Source organism: Heteronotia binoei, chromosome 13, assembly GCF_032191835.1.
Source record: "Heteronotia binoei isolate CCM8104 ecotype False Entrance Well chromosome 13, APGP_CSIRO_Hbin_v1, whole genome shotgun sequence".
Lineage (NCBI taxonomy): Eukaryota > Metazoa > Chordata > Lepidosauria > Squamata > Gekkonidae > Heteronotia > Heteronotia binoei.
In genome coordinates this window covers 12,887,058-12,904,395 of record NC_083235.1, presented here as the reverse complement: position 1 = coordinate 12,904,395, position 17,338 = coordinate 12,887,058, and the positions used below count along the sequence as shown (strand labels likewise).

The following is a 17,338-nucleotide window of genomic DNA, read 5'->3' as shown; positions in this document are numbered from 1 at the left end:
GGCCCTCAGAGGGGGAAGGCTTTAGTTACGGAGGGTCACAGGAGCGAGCTTCACGCTGAGACGCCTTCTCCCTCCACATGTATACCCTTCGGTGCATAGGTGCCATGCTCAGATCTGTCCATGTTTTTACGAAGTGGTAGGAAAAGTATTCACAAGGCTCATCTGTGAAAGCACATCCATGCACAGAACCCTATTGGATGCATGGGGGTGGGGGTAGGGCTGCCATATCCCAGCTGGGAAACTCCTAGATATTTGGGGATGGAGTTTGATGAAGGCAGGGACCTCACTGGGGCACGATGCCCTAGCGTCCACCCTCCAATGCATCCATTTTCTCCAGAGAACTGATCTCTGTAGTCCGGAGATGAGCTATAATTCCGTGGAATCCCCCACATCCCACCATGAGGCTGGCGGCCCCACTGTTGAAGAAGAAGAAGAGAAGAGATTGGATTTAAACTCTGTTCTTCCCCACCTGAAGGAGTCTCAGAGCAGCTTACAATCTCCTTTTTCTTCCTCTCCCATAAGAACATAAGAGAAGCCATGTTGGATCAGGCCAATGGCCCATCCAGTCCAACACTCTATGTCACACAGTGGCCAAAAAAACATATGATCATATGAAGCTGCCTTATACTGAATCAGACCCTCGGTCCATCAAAGTCAGTATTGTCTACTCAGACTGGCAGCGGCTCTCCAGGGTCTCAAGCTGAGGTTTTTCACATCTATTTGCCTGGACCCTTTTAGTTGGGAGATGCCGGGGATTGAACCTGGGACCTTCTGCTTACCGAGCAGATGCTCTACCACTGAGCCACCATCCCTCCCCATCAGGAGGTCCACCAGTGGGGCCAGGACACTAGAAGCCCTCCCACTGTGCCCCCCCCAAGTACCCAGAATACAGAGCATCACTGCCCCAGACAGAGAGTTCGAATGATACGCTCCGCACAACAGACACCCTGTGAGGTAGGTGGGGCTGAGAGAGCTCTTTTGAGAACTCTTCTTGAGAGAACAGCTCTGAGAGAACTTGTGGTTGACCCAAGATGCATGTGGAGCAGTGGGGAATCAAACTCAGTTCTCCCAGGTAAGAGTCCGCGCGCTTAACCAGTATATCAAACCTTAGGCCAGTCACAATTCTCTTGGAACTCTCTCAGCCCCACCTGCCTCACAAGGTGCCTGTCACAGAGAGAGGAAAGGAAGAAGATTTGTAAGCCGCTCCGAGACTCCTCACGGTAGAGAAAAGCAGGGCATAAAAAACGACTCTCCTTCTTACATTCTGAAAGAAAACTTTGTTGGTCTTAAAGGTAAAACTTGACTCCTATTTTGTTCTACTGCTTCAGACCAACACGGCCGCCCGCTTGGATCTATCTTCTTCTTGGAGGTAGAGAACGCTCACCTCTCAAACTTCTCGATGAGGGAAGACACAGCAGATAACGGCCCCGCTCCATCCTTGGGCTGGGGGCTGCGGGTCAGGCGGGGGTCAGCCGGGAGCGGTCGTGACGGGGGCGGAGGGATGGATTCAGGGAGCCGTGGTGGTTGGATGCTCTGCAGATGGGCTGGCTTGGGAGGGACTGTAAAGGCAAAGGACAAATGGTCTGGGGCTATATCAGACACGCACAGAATGAAACATGTAGGAACTCCCTTCTACCAACCAGCACTTGGAGTCCTCTACCTTAGTTCCGGAAGAATTTTCTCCAGTCATTGGAGGGAAAACCTCTTCAGTTGGTGGAAGGCTTCACAGTTTGCTCAGCAGCGTGGAAGGAGGCATGCTACTGTGTCTCAGGTAACATCTTAAACCCAGGGGTCGTTTTGTGGAAAAATAGGTGGTGGAGCTCATTAGCATATGCCTCCCCCCCACCTGTCAAAAACAACCCAATGCAAGACAGGAGAGCCCCAGGCAAGCGAAGCCTGCTTGGGCTGGCTAGAGATCCAGCCAGCCCAAGCAGGCCTCAGTCACCTGGGGCTCTCCTTGGCTGCCCCCCTCCACAGTCCAAAAGCCAGCAAGTCACCCGGCATCCAAAATCACATCAGAAGTGAAGAAAGGGTGGCGTGGGCTTCTCCAGGGGTTAATGAGGGCTGCTGCGGGCATGGCAAAGCCCCTGGTGGCTGGCTGGCTGGCTGGCTGGCTGCCCGCTCTCCTAATCCAGGGATTGTCAATGGACAAAGTAGGTGGGGAAGACAAGGGGCCGTCAGAAAGATTCAGCAGCTATGCTCCAGTGAGCTGCTGCTGAATTCAAGGCCTGCATAAACCCAAGAGAAGGCCTTCTTGGTTATGGGATTCCCTCCCTAGGAATATTCACATGAGCACGCATGAAGCTGCCTTCTCCTGAATCAGACCCTTGGTCCATCGAAGTCAGTCTTGTCTACCCAGACCGGCAGCGGCTCTCCAGGGTGTCAGGCAAAGGTCTTTCAACCAGGGCAAACTAGGTGCTGGCCTTCTGGGGACGCAAAATTGGGCACCCCCTCATGTGACTCGGTGTTGTAATCAGTGGGGGGGGGGAGGCCAGAAGTTAGCCTTGCCTAGGGTCCCAGACAGCCTACGGCCGGCCTTGCTTTCACCTCATCTCCTGCCTGGTCCTTTTAAACTGGGGATTCCAGGGATTGAACCTGGGACCTTCTACATGCCAAGCAGAGGCTCTACCGCTGAGCCAAGTCCACGGCTTTTTTTGTAGCAGAAACTCCTTCGCATATTAGGCCACGCACCCCTGAGGTAGCCAATCCTCCGAGAGCTTACAGGGCTCTTAATATAGGGGCTACCGTAAGCTCCAGGAAGGTTGGCTACATCAGAGGTGTGTGGCCTAATATGCGAAGGAGTTCCTGCTACAAAAAAAGCCCTGGCCAAGTCTCAGGTCAAGGTCTTTCTTATCACCTCCTGCCTGGTCCTGTTAAACCGGAGATGCCGGGGATTGAACCTGGGACCTTCTACATGCCAAGCAGAGGCTCTGCCACTGAGCCAAATCCCCTCCGTCCCCTTCTGCTACCGACTTCCACAAGCGAGTGAAGACTTTATTTTGTTTTGTCCAGAGTTTCCTCAAGTGTTCCCTCCCTCCTGCCTTATGTTTTAATTTCCTGCGTCTTATGTATGTGTTTTTAAGGCTCTGTTTTTGAATTGGCTTTATCATACCATTTTCATTTGTTAGCCACTTTGGCGGCTCTAATTAAGCAGAAAGGTTGTAGAGAAATGAACCAATGGACAAGCCCGATGCGTTTTTTTGGGAGCGGAAACTGGATGCTCTACCGAAGCCAATGCTCTGCTTTCATACTTTTCTCTCGTTTTTTAGACCATGTGAGTCTCTTCCTTACATTCCTAGACTGGCTTTTCCCCTATGCTAAGTCCAGCACAACTCCCTGTTCTTATTTTTAAAGTCCTTCATGATCTTGCCTCCCCTTCCCATTTCTCCGTTGTAATATCTCAAAACATCCCTGCCCATGATGTTCAGTTCCACCTGTAGAAGAGTTGCCAAGTCCCCCACCAGCCCCCTGCGAGTGACGTCATCGCACCAGCGATGTCATGCGCTGGACACTCTAGGCGGTTCTGGGGAAACTCTATGGTTTTCCCGGATGCTCTAGCATTTTTGGCGGGGAAAACTCTATGGTACTTATTATACCATAGAGTTTTCCTGGAAATGCCTAGAGCGGCCAGTGTGCAACGTCACCAGTGCAATGATGTCACTCACAGGTAGGCTTCCCAACTTCTAGGAGATCTCCTGGGATTACAACTGAATTCCAGGCGACAGAGGTAAATTCCCCTAGAGAAAATGGTCACTTTGGAAGGTGAACTCTGTGACATTATAGCCTGCTGAAACCCCTCCCCTCTCCAAACTCCACCCTCATCAGGCTCCACCCCCCAAATCTCCAGGCATTTCCCAACCTGAAGCTGACAATCCTATCCATCACCCTGAACTGCCAGAAGGCCTCTTGCCCCCTTTAGTTACTCTGTTCCTACCCTCTTCCTGCCCCTGACACTTGGGATTACCACCTAAAACAGGGGTGTCAAACATACAGTCCGGGGGGCCAAATCAGGCCCCCAGAAGGCTCCTGTCACGCAACTGGCTGTCATCTGCTTCCTTCTCCTTCTCTCTTGCTTCCTTCTGCATCACAGCTTGCTTTGCCAGACTTGCTCAATCGCACAGGCGCTACAAAGCAAAACCTCTATGTTCTCCATTGGCTGAGGGTCCTCCCTTGGGGAGGAGGGGGGGACAGAGGTTGCTTTGCCACACTTTCTCAATCGCACAGCAGAGCTACTGAGGCAAGCCTCTCTTCCTCCCCCTCGAGGTCCCCTTTACCCCTTTGGTAGCGCTTCCTTTACCCAGTTCCCTGGATCCCATAGGAGAAATACAATGAAAGCCCCTTTAAGACCAATGAGTGCTAATGTTTTAAGTTTTTTTTTTAAATCTTTAATTGTTTTTGTGTCCTTTATAAAGTTTATATCTCTGCTACCTAATCTTAAAAGCTAATCTTACATGGCCTGGCCTGACAAGGTCTCATTTATGTCAGATCCAGCCCTCATAACAAATGAGTTTCACACTCCTGTCCTAGAATGCCCATGTGAGGCCTCTGCTTTCGCTTCTTACTACCGCCTCCTCAAAGCTCACCTTTTCTGTACAAAGACTCAACTACCTATGATGCTGGGTGTTCCATTGACATACCTCCCAACATTTTTAATAATTTTCACTTTTTAAAAAAATTAGATATATAAATAATGCTCACAGGCCATTATTCCTGCCATATTCCATAAAAAGCCTCCAAGCAGCCAGTCCTAACAGACACACGAAAACCAACTCATACCTTGTGGTTTTGGTCCTGGGGGTCGTTTCGGTGGCCGGAACTTAGTTGCTTCCCCTTCGTTGCAGTCAGGGCCTGGGTCTGAGATGAGCCGCTGGGGGACTTCTGGAGGGCAGGGCTCAGGAGCGGGCTCTAGTGAGAGGCTTTTGACCAGGAGCCGGGGGGGCTGAGCAGGACCTGGAAGGAAGACAGGTTGGGAAAGGAGAGATCGTTCAACTATTCAAAACCTTTCAGTCTGGCTGCAAGTGATCACTATATAGCACAGCAAGAACACAATACTGTAAGAATGTGCGGATGCAGCTCAGAAGAGTTGCCAGTGATAGCTATAGCTCAATAACAATGCAATATTCAATGATGCATGAATGCAGCCCAGGAGAGGGCCGGTCCAGTTGCCAATGATTGCTATAGCTCAACATCAATGCAATATCCAATGATTCGTGAATGCAGCCCAGGAGAGGGCCAGTCCAGTTGCCAGTGATCGCTATAGCTCAACAATAATGCAATATCCGATGATGCCTGAATGCAGCCCAGGAGAGGGCCAGTCCAGTTGCCAGTGATTGCTATAGCTCAACAATAATGCAATATCCAATGATGCGTGAATGCAGCCCAGAAGAGGGCCAGTTCAGTTGCCAATGATCGCTATAGCTCAACAATTATGCAATATCCAATGATGCTTGAATGCAGCCCAGAAGAGGGCCAGTCCAGTTGCCAGTGATTGCTATAGCTCAACAATAATGCAATATCCAATGATGCGTGAATGCAGCCCAGAAGAGGGCCAGTCCAGTTGCCAGCAGTGTTCCCTCTAAGCTGAGTTAGCGTGAGCTAGCTCACATATTTTTAGCCTCCAGCTCACACATTTTTGTCTTAGCTCAGAAAGGATGACCCCAGAGCATACTAATTATGCAGTAGCTCACAGCTTTAATGCCAGTAACTCACAACTTTAATGCCAGTAGTTCACAAAGTAGCATTTTTGCTCACAAGACTCTGTGGCTTAGAGGGAACATTGGTTGCCAGTGATCGCTATAGCTCAACAATATTGCAAAACCCAATGATGAGTGAATGCAGCCCTAAAGAGGGCCAATTCAGTTGCCAATGATCACTAAAGCTCAACAATAATGCAATACCCAATGATGCATGAATGCAGCCCTGAAGAGGGCCAGTTCAGCTGCCCATGGTTGCTATAATTTGATAAGAATGCTATATCTAGTTCTGACCTGGATAGCTCAGGCAAACCCAAACTCGTCAGATTTCGTGAAACAAAGCAGGGCCAACCTTGGCAAGTACTTGGATGGGAGACCTCCAAAGAATACCAGGGCTGGGATGCAGAGGCAGGTTGTATCAAAGCCACTTCTCTGAACATCCTCCATACCCCACTAGGGGTCACCAGAACTTCCAGGCATGGACACAATTCTAGGCATGGGCACAAACACACACACGTTCACACATAATATCCCCCTAAAGAAATGCAGTATCAAACAATGTATGGATACAGCCCAGAAGAGAGCCAGTCCAGCTGCAAATGATCGCTATAGCTCAACAATAACACAGTATCCAATGAAGTGCATGTACAGCCCAGAAGGCCAGTCCAGTTGCCAATAATCACTATAGCTCAACAATAACATAATATCCAATTAAGTGTGTGTACAGTCCAGAAGGCCAGGCCAGTTGCCAATAATCACTATAGCTCAACAATAACACGGTATCCAATGAAGTGTGTGTACAGTCCAGAAGGCCAGTCTAGTTGCCAGTGATTGCTATAGCTCAACAATAATACAGCATCCAATGAAGTGTGTGTACAGCCCAGAATAGGGCCAGTCCAGCTGCAAATGATCTCTAGAACTCAACGATAACACAATAGCTAATTATGTGTTTTTTTGCAGCTTAGAAGAAGGCCAGTCCAGTGGCAATGAGCGCTATAGCACAATGAAAACGCAATACCCAACTATGTGTGGATGCAGCCCAGAAGAGACTCAGTCCATTCGCAAATGATTGCTATACCTCAACAACAACGCAATATCCAATGATGTATGGATGCAGTCCAAAAGGCTTGAGTGCATTCGCCAGAAAACACAGGTTGGGAACAGCTCTGGCTTATCACAGGGCACAGAGACCTCAAGTTCTTTTTTTTTCTTTTTCTTTTTTTTTGGGGGGGGGGTTGCACTTTAGATTTGAAAGCAATCATGATTGTAAACTTATATTCTGCAAAACAGACAACTCAGCCAATTACAAAACCTGACAGAGTATTTCTCTTCTCCCAGGACCAGAACGAAACAAGATGCTTTCCCCCCAGGGGAAAACAAATGTCAGGACCATCATGATAAAAAAGAGCACTGAAAAAAGAAATAGGTGTTGCTAATTTCCAATAGAAGACATTTCCCAGTGGTCTCTCAAGCTCACGCAAAGATACGTTCCCTTACAAATAAATAAAGAGGTCCATGCAAGATGACAAAAAAGCCCTCTTTTCCCCTCTACTGCCTCTCTCTCTCTAAACTCTCCCGCAGTTGCTTCGTTTGATACACAGGAAAAATAAAATCCATAATTTCGCTTGCTTACTCCTGACCCCAGAGGCTAAGGGAGAGGTTTCCAGCCAACACCCCCATGACTCAAAGACACAAGTTGTTACAAATAGGAACATCTGCTTTCTTTAGAAGGACGTCTATAAGCAAATCTGAGAGCCCTTGACTTAGCATCGGCCACGAGAAGAGTTGGTTCTTATAGCTGACTTTTCTCTCCCTTAAGGAGTCTCAAAGCAGTTTACAATCTCCTTTCCTCACAACAGGCACCTCGGGCCCAGAAGGCTTCACCCAGAGAGCCAGTTTGGTGTAGTGGTGAAGTGTGCGGGCTCTTATCTGGGAGAACCCGGTTTGATTCCCCACTCCTCCACTTGCAGCTGCTGGAATGGCCTTGGGTCAGCCAGAGCTCTCGCAGGAGTTGTCCTTGAAAGGGCAGCTGCTGTGAGAGCTCTCTCAGCCCCACCCACCTCACAGGGTGTCTGTTGTAGGGGGGAAAGGTAAAGGAGACTATGACTGCTCTGGGACTCTGAGATTCAGAGTATAGGGTGGGATATAAATCCAATATCTTCTTCTACTTCTTCATGAGGAAGAAGAGGAGGAGGAGGAGGAGAAGAGTTGTTTCTTATCCCCCACTTTTCTCTACCCTAAGGAGTCTCAAAGCAGCTCACAATCTCCTTTCCTCTCCTCTCTCCACAGCTGCCCCCTTGTGAGGCAGGTGGGGTTCAGAGAGAACAGAGGCTGGCCCAAGGCCACCTAGCAGACTTCATGGGAAGGAGAAGATGAGTTAGTTTTTACACCCCACTTTTCTCTACCTGAAGGAGTCTCAAAGCAGCTCACAATCTCCTTTCCTCTCCTCTCCCAACTGTCCCCTTGTGAGGCAAGTGGAGCTGAGAGTGTGTGGAGAGAACTGGGGCCAGCCCAAGGTCCTCCAAGCAACTTCATGTGGAGGAGTAGATGATCAATTGGAGTCTACCACTCTTAACCACAAAACCATGCTGGCTCTGGAGATCTCCCAGGCTACAGAGATCAGTTCCTCTGGAGGAAACGGCCGATTTGGAGGGTGGGCTCGAGAACGCTGTACCCTGCTGAGATCTTTCCTCTCCTCAGACCTCACCATTCCCAGAGACTCCACCAACAAAACCTTGAGGTATTTCCCAAATCAGAACTGGCAATAGGGCTGTGTTGGAAAATACCTGGAGATCTTGGGGTTGGATCTGGGAGAGAGAAGGGTTTGGGGAGGGGAGGGGCCTCAGCATTGTCCAATGCCACAGAGCCCGCCCTTCAAAGCAGCCATTTTCTCCAGGGGAGCTGATCTCCGCCAGCAGGAGATCAGCTGTAAAAGCGGGAGATCTCCAGGTCCCACATGGAGGCTGGCAACCCTAGTGGAGACATTCAGCCCTCAGGACTCCATGCCTCTCACACTCCCCCAGCCATGGATTTTGCTCTTCCCTGTGAGTCCTGCTGGCCTGGAGTGAGGCTTTCCACACAGAAGTAAGGAGACTCAATGGGGATTCTCCCACAAGACAGAGCAACGGGAAACTGTTAGTCTCTGAAGCTCCCACCTGGTGCTTTCACTGAGCTAAAGAAGAAGAAGAAGATAAAGTCCAGTCTCTCTCTCACACACTTTAAAAAAACAGGCAAGGCCTTTCCTTAAATGGATTACATATCAGAGTATGTGCAAGTATTTCAGTTTTAGACCATCTATATTCTACTTTAGGAGCCTCGTGGGGCAGAGTGGTAATGCTGCAGTACTGCAGTCCAAGCTCTGCTCACGACCTGAGTTCATTCCCCGGCGGAAGCTGGGTTCAGGTAGCCAGCTCAAGTTTTACTCAGCCTTCCATCCTTCTGAGGTCGGTAAAACAAGTCCCCAGCTTGCTGGGGGGAAAGTGTAGATGGTGAGGGGTCTGGAGACCAAGTCCTATGAGGAAACGTTGAAGGAGCTGGGCATGTTTAGCCTGGAGAGGAGGCGGCTGAGAGGTGATGGGATCTCCATCTTCAAGTCCTTGAAGGGCTGTCATATAGACGATGGTGTGGAATTGTTTTCTGTGGCCCCGGAAGGTAGGACCAGAACCAATGGGTTGAAATTAAATCAAAAGAGTTTCCGGTTCAACATGAGGAAGAACTTCCTGACCGTTAGAGCGATTCCTCAGTGGAACAGGCTTCCTCGGGAGGTGATGGACTCTCCTTCCTTGGAGGTTTTTAAACAGAGGCTAGATGGCCATCTGACAGCAATGAGGATCCTGTGAATTTACGGGGAAGTGTTTGTGAGTTTCCTGCATTGTGCAGGGGGTTGGACTAGATGACCCTGGAGGTCCGTTCCAACTCTATGATTCTATGACTCTATGACTGGGAAAGGCAATGCCAAACCACCCCGTAAGAAGTCTGCTGTGATGCCCTACAATCTACCATTATAAATATATCTCAACAAAACTTTAAATTGATAGCACGTTGGTACCTTACTCCTAACCAGTTCTCCCATATGACCCAGTTAGGCTCTTCAGACTGCTGGAGAAACTGTGGGCTCAAAGCCTCTTATTTTCACTGCTGGTGGGACTGCCCCAAAATCAGACCATTCTGGACCTCAATCTGTGCCCATCTCTCCTCCCTAACTGGGGTCTTGATCCCAGATGAACCAACAAGGATACTTCTCAATCATTGGTCCGGTACCCGTCTTTCATCTTCTAAAAAATCCTTGATAGTTAAACTCCTGACAGCTGCTAAAACCACGATTGCGCAGTCCTGGAAAAACTCATTGAATTTGACACTTGACAACTGGCTACTTAAAGTCTGGGAACACATTGTAATGGATAAAATTCAGGCAGCCATAGACCACAAAGACCCATACCAAGCCTACGCTAAATATCTGGCAACTTGGCTTCCCATTCTAGAAAAGCTTGACACCGATCCATTTTATGCTAACTCTTATTCTAAAAATAAAATGTATAAGGATTTCCTTTTGCTATAAAATTCTCTTAACAAGTTAATTTCAAGTTATTTAAAGTGTATTATATCTTCCTTTTTCCTTTCCCTGATCTTATTTTATTTTCAAATACTGTGTTATTATAATTATAATTACTATTACCTTCAGTTTGTATTTTGTTTTTAAAGGTTATTTTTGCTCTGTATTCTGTCTATTAAGCTTACGATGTTATTTCTGTTAATCTTGACGGTAAACTTCTTGCGCTATGGATTGTAAGCTACTTTTATGCCTTAATAAAATGTTTAAAGTTAAAAAAAAGAAAAAGAAAAAAGAAGTCTGCTGTGAAAATGTCATGATGTGACGTCACCCCATGGGTTGGTAACAACTTGGTGCTTGCGCAGGGGACTACCTTTACCTTCACTATATTCTGTTTTCGCATTTTTTTAAAGCAAAGTCCTCAAAGCATCTTGCAATAAAACCCAAAAATCAACATCAAAATGACATGCACTTAACCACAATAAGATGCACTTACCACAATAAGAGCTATTTAACACATCTTAAAGCTAGGAAAAACTTCAGCTGAAATGGACTCCCCCCCCCCCCCATTGTTAGCTGCCCTGAGGGCAGGATATAAAGCCAAAGTAAAGAAAGAAAGAAAGAAATGTGGCTGGTGCAAGAAAGATTGCAGTGAAGGAAGAAGAAGATGATATTGGATTTGTATCCCGCCCTCCACTCCAAATCTCAGAATCTAGACTCACAATCTCCTTTGCCTTCCTCACCCGCGATAGACACCCTGTGAGGTGGGTGGGGGCTGAGAGAGCTCTCCCAGAAGCTGCTCTTTCAAGGACAGCTCTGCAAGCGCTATGGCTGACTCAAGGCCACTCCAGGAGCTGCAACTGGAGGACAGGGGAATAAAACCCGGTTCTCCCAGATAAGAGTCCGCACACTTAACCACTACACCAAACTGGCTTGGGGAGGGCGGGCTAAACATAATTCCAGGGGCAGGAAGTTTATGATGAGGAAGATGGCTGTCATGTGAGCCTCCACCAAGCATACTTCTGTAATTGTGGGATCCTGCCTTACATGAACACAGGAAGCTGCCTTCTACTGAATCAGACCCTTGGTGGTTCATCAAGGTCAGTACTGTCTATCCTGGGTCTCAGGCCAAGGTCTTTCCCATCACCTCCTGCCTGATCCTTTCAACTGGAGATGCCGGGGATTGAACCTGGAACCTTCTGCATGCCAAGCAGATGCTCTACCACTGAGCCAGGGTCTCAGGTAAAGGTCTTTCCCATCACCTCCTGCCTGATCCTTTCAACTGGAGATGCCGGGGATTGAACCTGGAACCTTCTACATGCCAAGCAGAGGCTCTACCACTGAGCCAGGGCCTCAGGTCAAGGTCTTTCTTATCACCTCCTGCCTGGTCCTTTTAGCTGGAGATGCCGGGGATTGAGCCTGGGACCTTCTACATGCCAAGCAGAGGCTGTGCCACTGAGCTAGGGTCTCAGGTCAAGGTCTTTCGTATCACCTCCCGCCTGGTCCTTTTAACTGGAAATGCCCAGGATTGAACCTGGGACCTTCCATATGCCAGGCAGATGCTCAACCACTGAGCCACAGTCCCTCCCCACAGCCTCCTTGGATGATTTCCAAGAATAGCACATGTATATACTATTCACATGAACACACACAGATTAAGGTGATCCTTTAGTTCAGTGGTCCCTTTAGAAAGAGAATGAGAGAGTGAGTGCCCTTAGGCTAGGACTGCCAACCTCCAGATGGGATCTGGAGATCTGGTATTACAATTGATCACCAGTCAAGACAGATCAGTTCCTCTGGAGAAAATAGCTGCTTTGGAGGAAGGAGTCTTTGGCATTGTAACTTGCTAAGGTCCTTCCCCATCCAAAGGTTCCATCCAAAAAATTTCAAGGCATTTTCCAAGACAAAGCTGGCAGCGCTAACAAGCCTAGGGATAAAAGAGAATTGGCGTGCAGGTACATGTGCTCCGGCTCAGCAAACTATCTGGAAAATTGGCAGCCTGACCCTATACCAGGAGGAAAACCAAACCAGCCACCTGGTTGAAAGGGAAGGTCCCCTGTGCAAGCACCAGTCATTTCTGACTCTTGGGTGACGTTGCTCTCACGTTTTCACGGCAGACATTTTTTACGGGGTGGTTTGCCATTGCCTTCCCCAGTCATCTACGGTTTCCCCCCACCAAGCTGAGGACTCATTTTACTGGCCTCAGAAGGATGGAAGGCTGAGTCAACCTTGAGCTCGGCTACCTGAAAACCCAGCTTTCGCCAGGGATCGAACTCAGGTTGTGAGCAGAGCTTAGGACCGCAGTACTGCAACTTTAACACTCTGCGCCACGGGGCTCTTACTGGTTGAAAGGCCAACCACAAAACACACATGCAAAGAGCAGACAGAGAAAGGCGCAATATGTACATTCTGATTTCCATGGACTCAAAGGTAACTTTATATTAGACAAAAATGGACACAACATGGCCTTGCGGACAAACCACGGTTTAAGTCAGGAGTCCTCAACGTGGTACCCATGGGCGTCATGCTGCCCTTTTTTGGTGCCTGCCTAGTGTTTTTAGAGAACAGGTAGAGTCATAAGAACATAAGAGAAGCCATGTTGGATAAGGCCACTGGCCCATCCAGTCCAACACTCTGTGTCACATAAGAACATAGGAGAAGACATGTTGGATCAGGCCACTGGCCCATTCAGTCCAACACTCTGTGTCACATAAGAACATAAGAGAAGCCATGTTGGATCAGGCCACTGGCCCATTCAGTCCAACACTGTGTGTCACATAAGAACATAGGAGAAGACATGTTGGATCAGGCCACTGGCCCATCCAGTCCAACACTCTGTGTCACATAAGAACATAGGAGAAGACATGTTGGATCAGGCCACTGGCCCATTCAGTCCAACACTCTGTGTCACATAAGACCATAAGAGAAGCCATGTTGGATCAGGCCACTGGCCCATTCAGTCCAACACTCTGTGTCACATAAGAACATAGGAGAAGACATGTTGGATCAGGCCACTGGCCCATCCAGTCCAACACTCTGTGTCACATAAGAACATAGGAGAAGACATGTTGGATCAGGCCACTGGCCCATCCAGTCCAACACTCTGTGTCACATAAGAACATAGGAGAAGACATGTTGGATCAGGCCACTGGCCCATCCAGTCCAACACTCTGTGTCACATAAGAACATAGGAGAAGACATGTTGGATCAGGCCACTGGCCCATCCAGTCCAACACTCTGTGTCACATAAGAACATAAGAGAAGCCCTGTTGGATCAGGCCACTGGCCCATCCAGTCCAACACTCTGTGTCACATAAGAACATAAGAGAAGTCATGTTGGATCAGGCCAGTGGCCCATCCAGTCCAACACTCTGTGTCACATAAGAACATAAGAGAAGCCCTGTTGGATCAGACCAATGGCCCATCCAGTCCAACACTCTGTGTCACATAAGAACATAGGAGAAGTCATGTTGGATCAGGCCAGTGGCCCATCCAGTCCAACACTCTGTGTCACATAAGAACATAAGAGAAGCCCTGTTGGATCAGACCAATGGCCCATCCAGTCCAACACTCTGTGTCACATAAGAACATAGGAGAAGTCATGTTGGATCAGGCCACTGGCCCATCCAGTCCAACACTCTGTGTCACACAGTGGCAAAAAACAACAACAACCAAGTACCATCTAGAGGTCCACCATTGGGGCTAGAAGCCCTCCCACTGTGCCCCTCCCAAGCACCAGAATACAGAGGATCACTTGACCCAGACAGAGAGTTCCAAGGATAAGCTGTGGCTAAGAGCCACTGATGGACCTCTGCTCCATATGCTTATCCATTCCCCTTAAGTCAGGTGAGACTTCTAACCTGCGCAGCCCATCAGAACTCAGAAGCTAAAGCAGGGTTGGTCCTGGTAAGTACTTGAAGGGGAGACCACCAAGGGAGCCCAGGGTCATTGAATCCTAAGAGTCCCAGAGTTGGAAGGGGCCATCAAGGTCATCTAGCCCAACTCCCTGCTCAATGCACAATCAGGCTACACAGCATCCCTGACAAGTGTTTGCCCAGTCGCTCCTTGAAGATTGCTTTGGCCTGGATGGCCCGGGCTAGCCCGATCTCATCAGATCTCAGAAGCTAAACCTTGGTTAGTACTTAGATGGGAGACCACCAAGGAAGTCCAGGGTCGCTCTGCAGAGGCAGGCAATGGCAAACCACCTCTGAACATCTCTTGCTGTGAAAACCCTGTGGGGCTGTCACGACTTGGTTATGACTCGAGGGCACAAAAAATAACATAGGTGCAACCAAATGTACGAAGACGTTGCCCAGTCACACAGCTAAGTCAGAAGCTGAAGATACAAATCAGAGCCTCCCACCTTTGTGGATAACAAAACACAGCTCCAGGGGGGGAAGCATGAGGAGGGATCATATTAGAAAAAGAACAAATCAAAAATATTCAGTAACACAGATGGACTTGGGAGTATGGTATGGAAGGCACACTAGTAAGCAGTTAGCAATGCTCCAACTCAGGGTTTTGTTTTGTTTTTGCAGCATGAACTCCTTTGCATATTAGGCCACACACCCCTGATGTAGCCAATCCTCCTGGAGCTCACAGTAGGCCCTGTACTAAGAGCCCTGTAAGCTCTTGGAGGATTGGCTACATCAGGGAGGTGTGGCCTAATATGCAAAGGCGCTCCTGCTAGAATTCTACCCCTGATGTAGCCAATCCTCCTGGAGCTTGCAGTAGGCCCTGTGCTAAAGAGCCTTGTAAGCTCTTGGAGGACTGGCTACATCAGGGGGGCGTGGCCTAATATGCAAAGGAGTTCCTGCTAACAAAAAAAGCCCTGCTCCAAGTTTAGTTGAAAACTCCAGGTTGGGAAATTCCCAGAGATTTTGTGCGTGGTGCTTGGGAAAGGCAGGGCGCGGGAAAAAGAGGGACCTCGGCAAGGTATAATGTCTTAGAGTGCACCCTCCAAAGCAGCCATTTTCTCCAAGGGAACTGACCTCTATCATCTGGAGAATGGTATCGATTCCAGACCTCCAGGCCCTCCTTGTAGGTTGAACGTGAAAAAAAAGAGGTCTCTGGCTGTCGCAAACACCAATTACTAAGATATTACAACATTTTTAAACCATTTTGTATATATGCTATATAATCTAATGCATATTGCAAACATTGAATCTGTCATCGTACTACTCTCAAAACATAACAAATCTGATATAAGCAAATAGGCTACCGATCACATATAAAGTTTACAAAAAAAGCATTTCCAGAGGGAAAACATGCCCTTATATGAAATAGCCGTCAGCCTTCTTCAAAGGCGGTCTTTGTAAACGTATGAGCAAACTTTGTAAACTGATGAGCAAACTGTGCAAACTTTCAAAGAAGGAATGAAAAATCCACGCTTCAGACTTAATAGCCTTCCAGAAAAATTTCCACGGTCCTTCCAAAGAAGATAATTGCATTCCAAACATGTAAGGGAGGCAACAGAAATCTCCAAAGGCCCAGCCAACGAACCCATCCACCTGATCGTTCGTTTCCTGTTAGACTTTATCCAAGATGGGAACCTATACTCATTACATATACTAACCCACCTTCCACTATACTTTAATGCACCCTGTTTTTCTAATGGCTAACTTATATCATTTCTCTTTTAGAACAGTGTGTCAGAATATTTTGGGTTTTTTGTTTTTTGTTTTTTTGTATTGACATACTCAAATGGGGGATATTGGCTGTTTGTCTTATTGCATATACCAACCCTACATACCATAGGGACCGCCTTTCCCTGCATATGCCCCAGCGAGCACTTCGGTCCGGATCTCAAAACCTGTTGACGGTTCCCAGCATCAGAGAAGCGAGGCTCAAATCATCAAGAGCCAGGGCCTTTCCTGTTGCTGCCCCTAGCTGGTGGAATGAGCTGCCGGAAGAGATCAGGGCCCTGCAAGAGCTTCCACAGTTTTGCAGGGTCTGCAAAACGGCACTCTTCCGCCATGCATTTTCATAATGATAACATCTGCAGCTGCGGGATTGGCCCGTAGAAACATGGCCGACAGTCTATCTCTTCATGCTATTGCAATCCTAGGAGCTCTTAGAATGGCTAAGCACCATTCAGATTGCCACCTGAAACCTTGATCCCAGTATAAGTAGGTGGTTTTCAAAAATTGTGTTTATGTTTTATGTTTTTATTGTTGTTTTATTTTATTTGGTCAATGTAACTGTGTAACCTTAAATCCGTGAGCCACCCTGAGCCTGCCACGGCGGGGAGGGCGGGATATAAATTAATCCATCAATAAATAAACTCATCCTCCACCGTATTTTAATGTCTTCCTTTTTTTTCTAATGGCAAACTATAATGGATGTTAAAACCTCTTGAGAAACCATGCCCTCTATTTAAACTAACAAAGCCAGAATGTTACCTAGATTTATGGCACTTCGCACCTACAACAGCAGTCTGCTTTTTATCGCCCTCCGGTGTTGTTTCAGCCCTGCTTTGTTCTAACACTAACAAACACAGATCCCTGTTTGTTATCACATTCCTTCCCTGTATTGTTGATTGATTCCGCCTGGAGGTCGGCAACTGTCACTCTGAGATACACCTGCCCACTCCCCCAAGTTTGCAACCAATTATGTGTGCGTTTGTGCACATGCACACAGTGGCTAAGTGTGTTCATGCGCATGTTCATCACATGTACAGGGCAAGCAAAACCTAAATACAAGTAGCCATGAACAGTTTAAGTCAAGGATGTCAAACATGCGGCCCTGGGGCCAAATCAGGCTCCTGGAGGGCTCCTATGAGGCCCCCAAGCAACTGGCCGGTGTCTGCTTCCTTCTCCCTCTCTCTTGCTTCCTTCTGAATCACAGCCTGCTTTGCAAGGCTTGCTTAATCGCGCAGAAGCTACAGAGCAAAGCCTCTATTTTCTCCATTGGCTGAGGCTCCTCCCCCTCCTAGTCCCCTGGGGAGGGAGGGAAAGAGCCAGAGTTTCCTTTGCCCAGTTCCCTGGATCCCGTGGGAGAAATACAAAGAAAGCACCTTTAAGATCAACAGGGGCTAATGTATTAAGCATGTTTTAAGTCTTTTTTTAAAAAACACCTTTAAATGTATTTGTGTCCT

General features: G+C 47.9%; 1 protein-coding gene across 1 annotated transcript in view; it reads right to left on the bottom strand.

Annotated features, from left to right (window-relative positions):
• The window catches only part of FGD1 (FYVE, RhoGEF and PH domain containing 1), a 104,300-nt gene that overhangs the window by 34,155 nt on the left and 52,807 nt on the right, over window positions 1-17,338 (bottom strand). The window contains exons 2-3 of the mRNA XM_060253116.1: window positions 4,777-4,950; window positions 1,385-1,559 (exon numbers count right to left, since the gene is read on the bottom strand). Of these exons, the coding sequence (XP_060109099.1) occupies window positions 1,385-1,559; window positions 4,777-4,950 (349 nt within the window). The remainder of the gene's footprint in view (window positions 1-1,384; window positions 1,560-4,776; window positions 4,951-17,338) is intronic.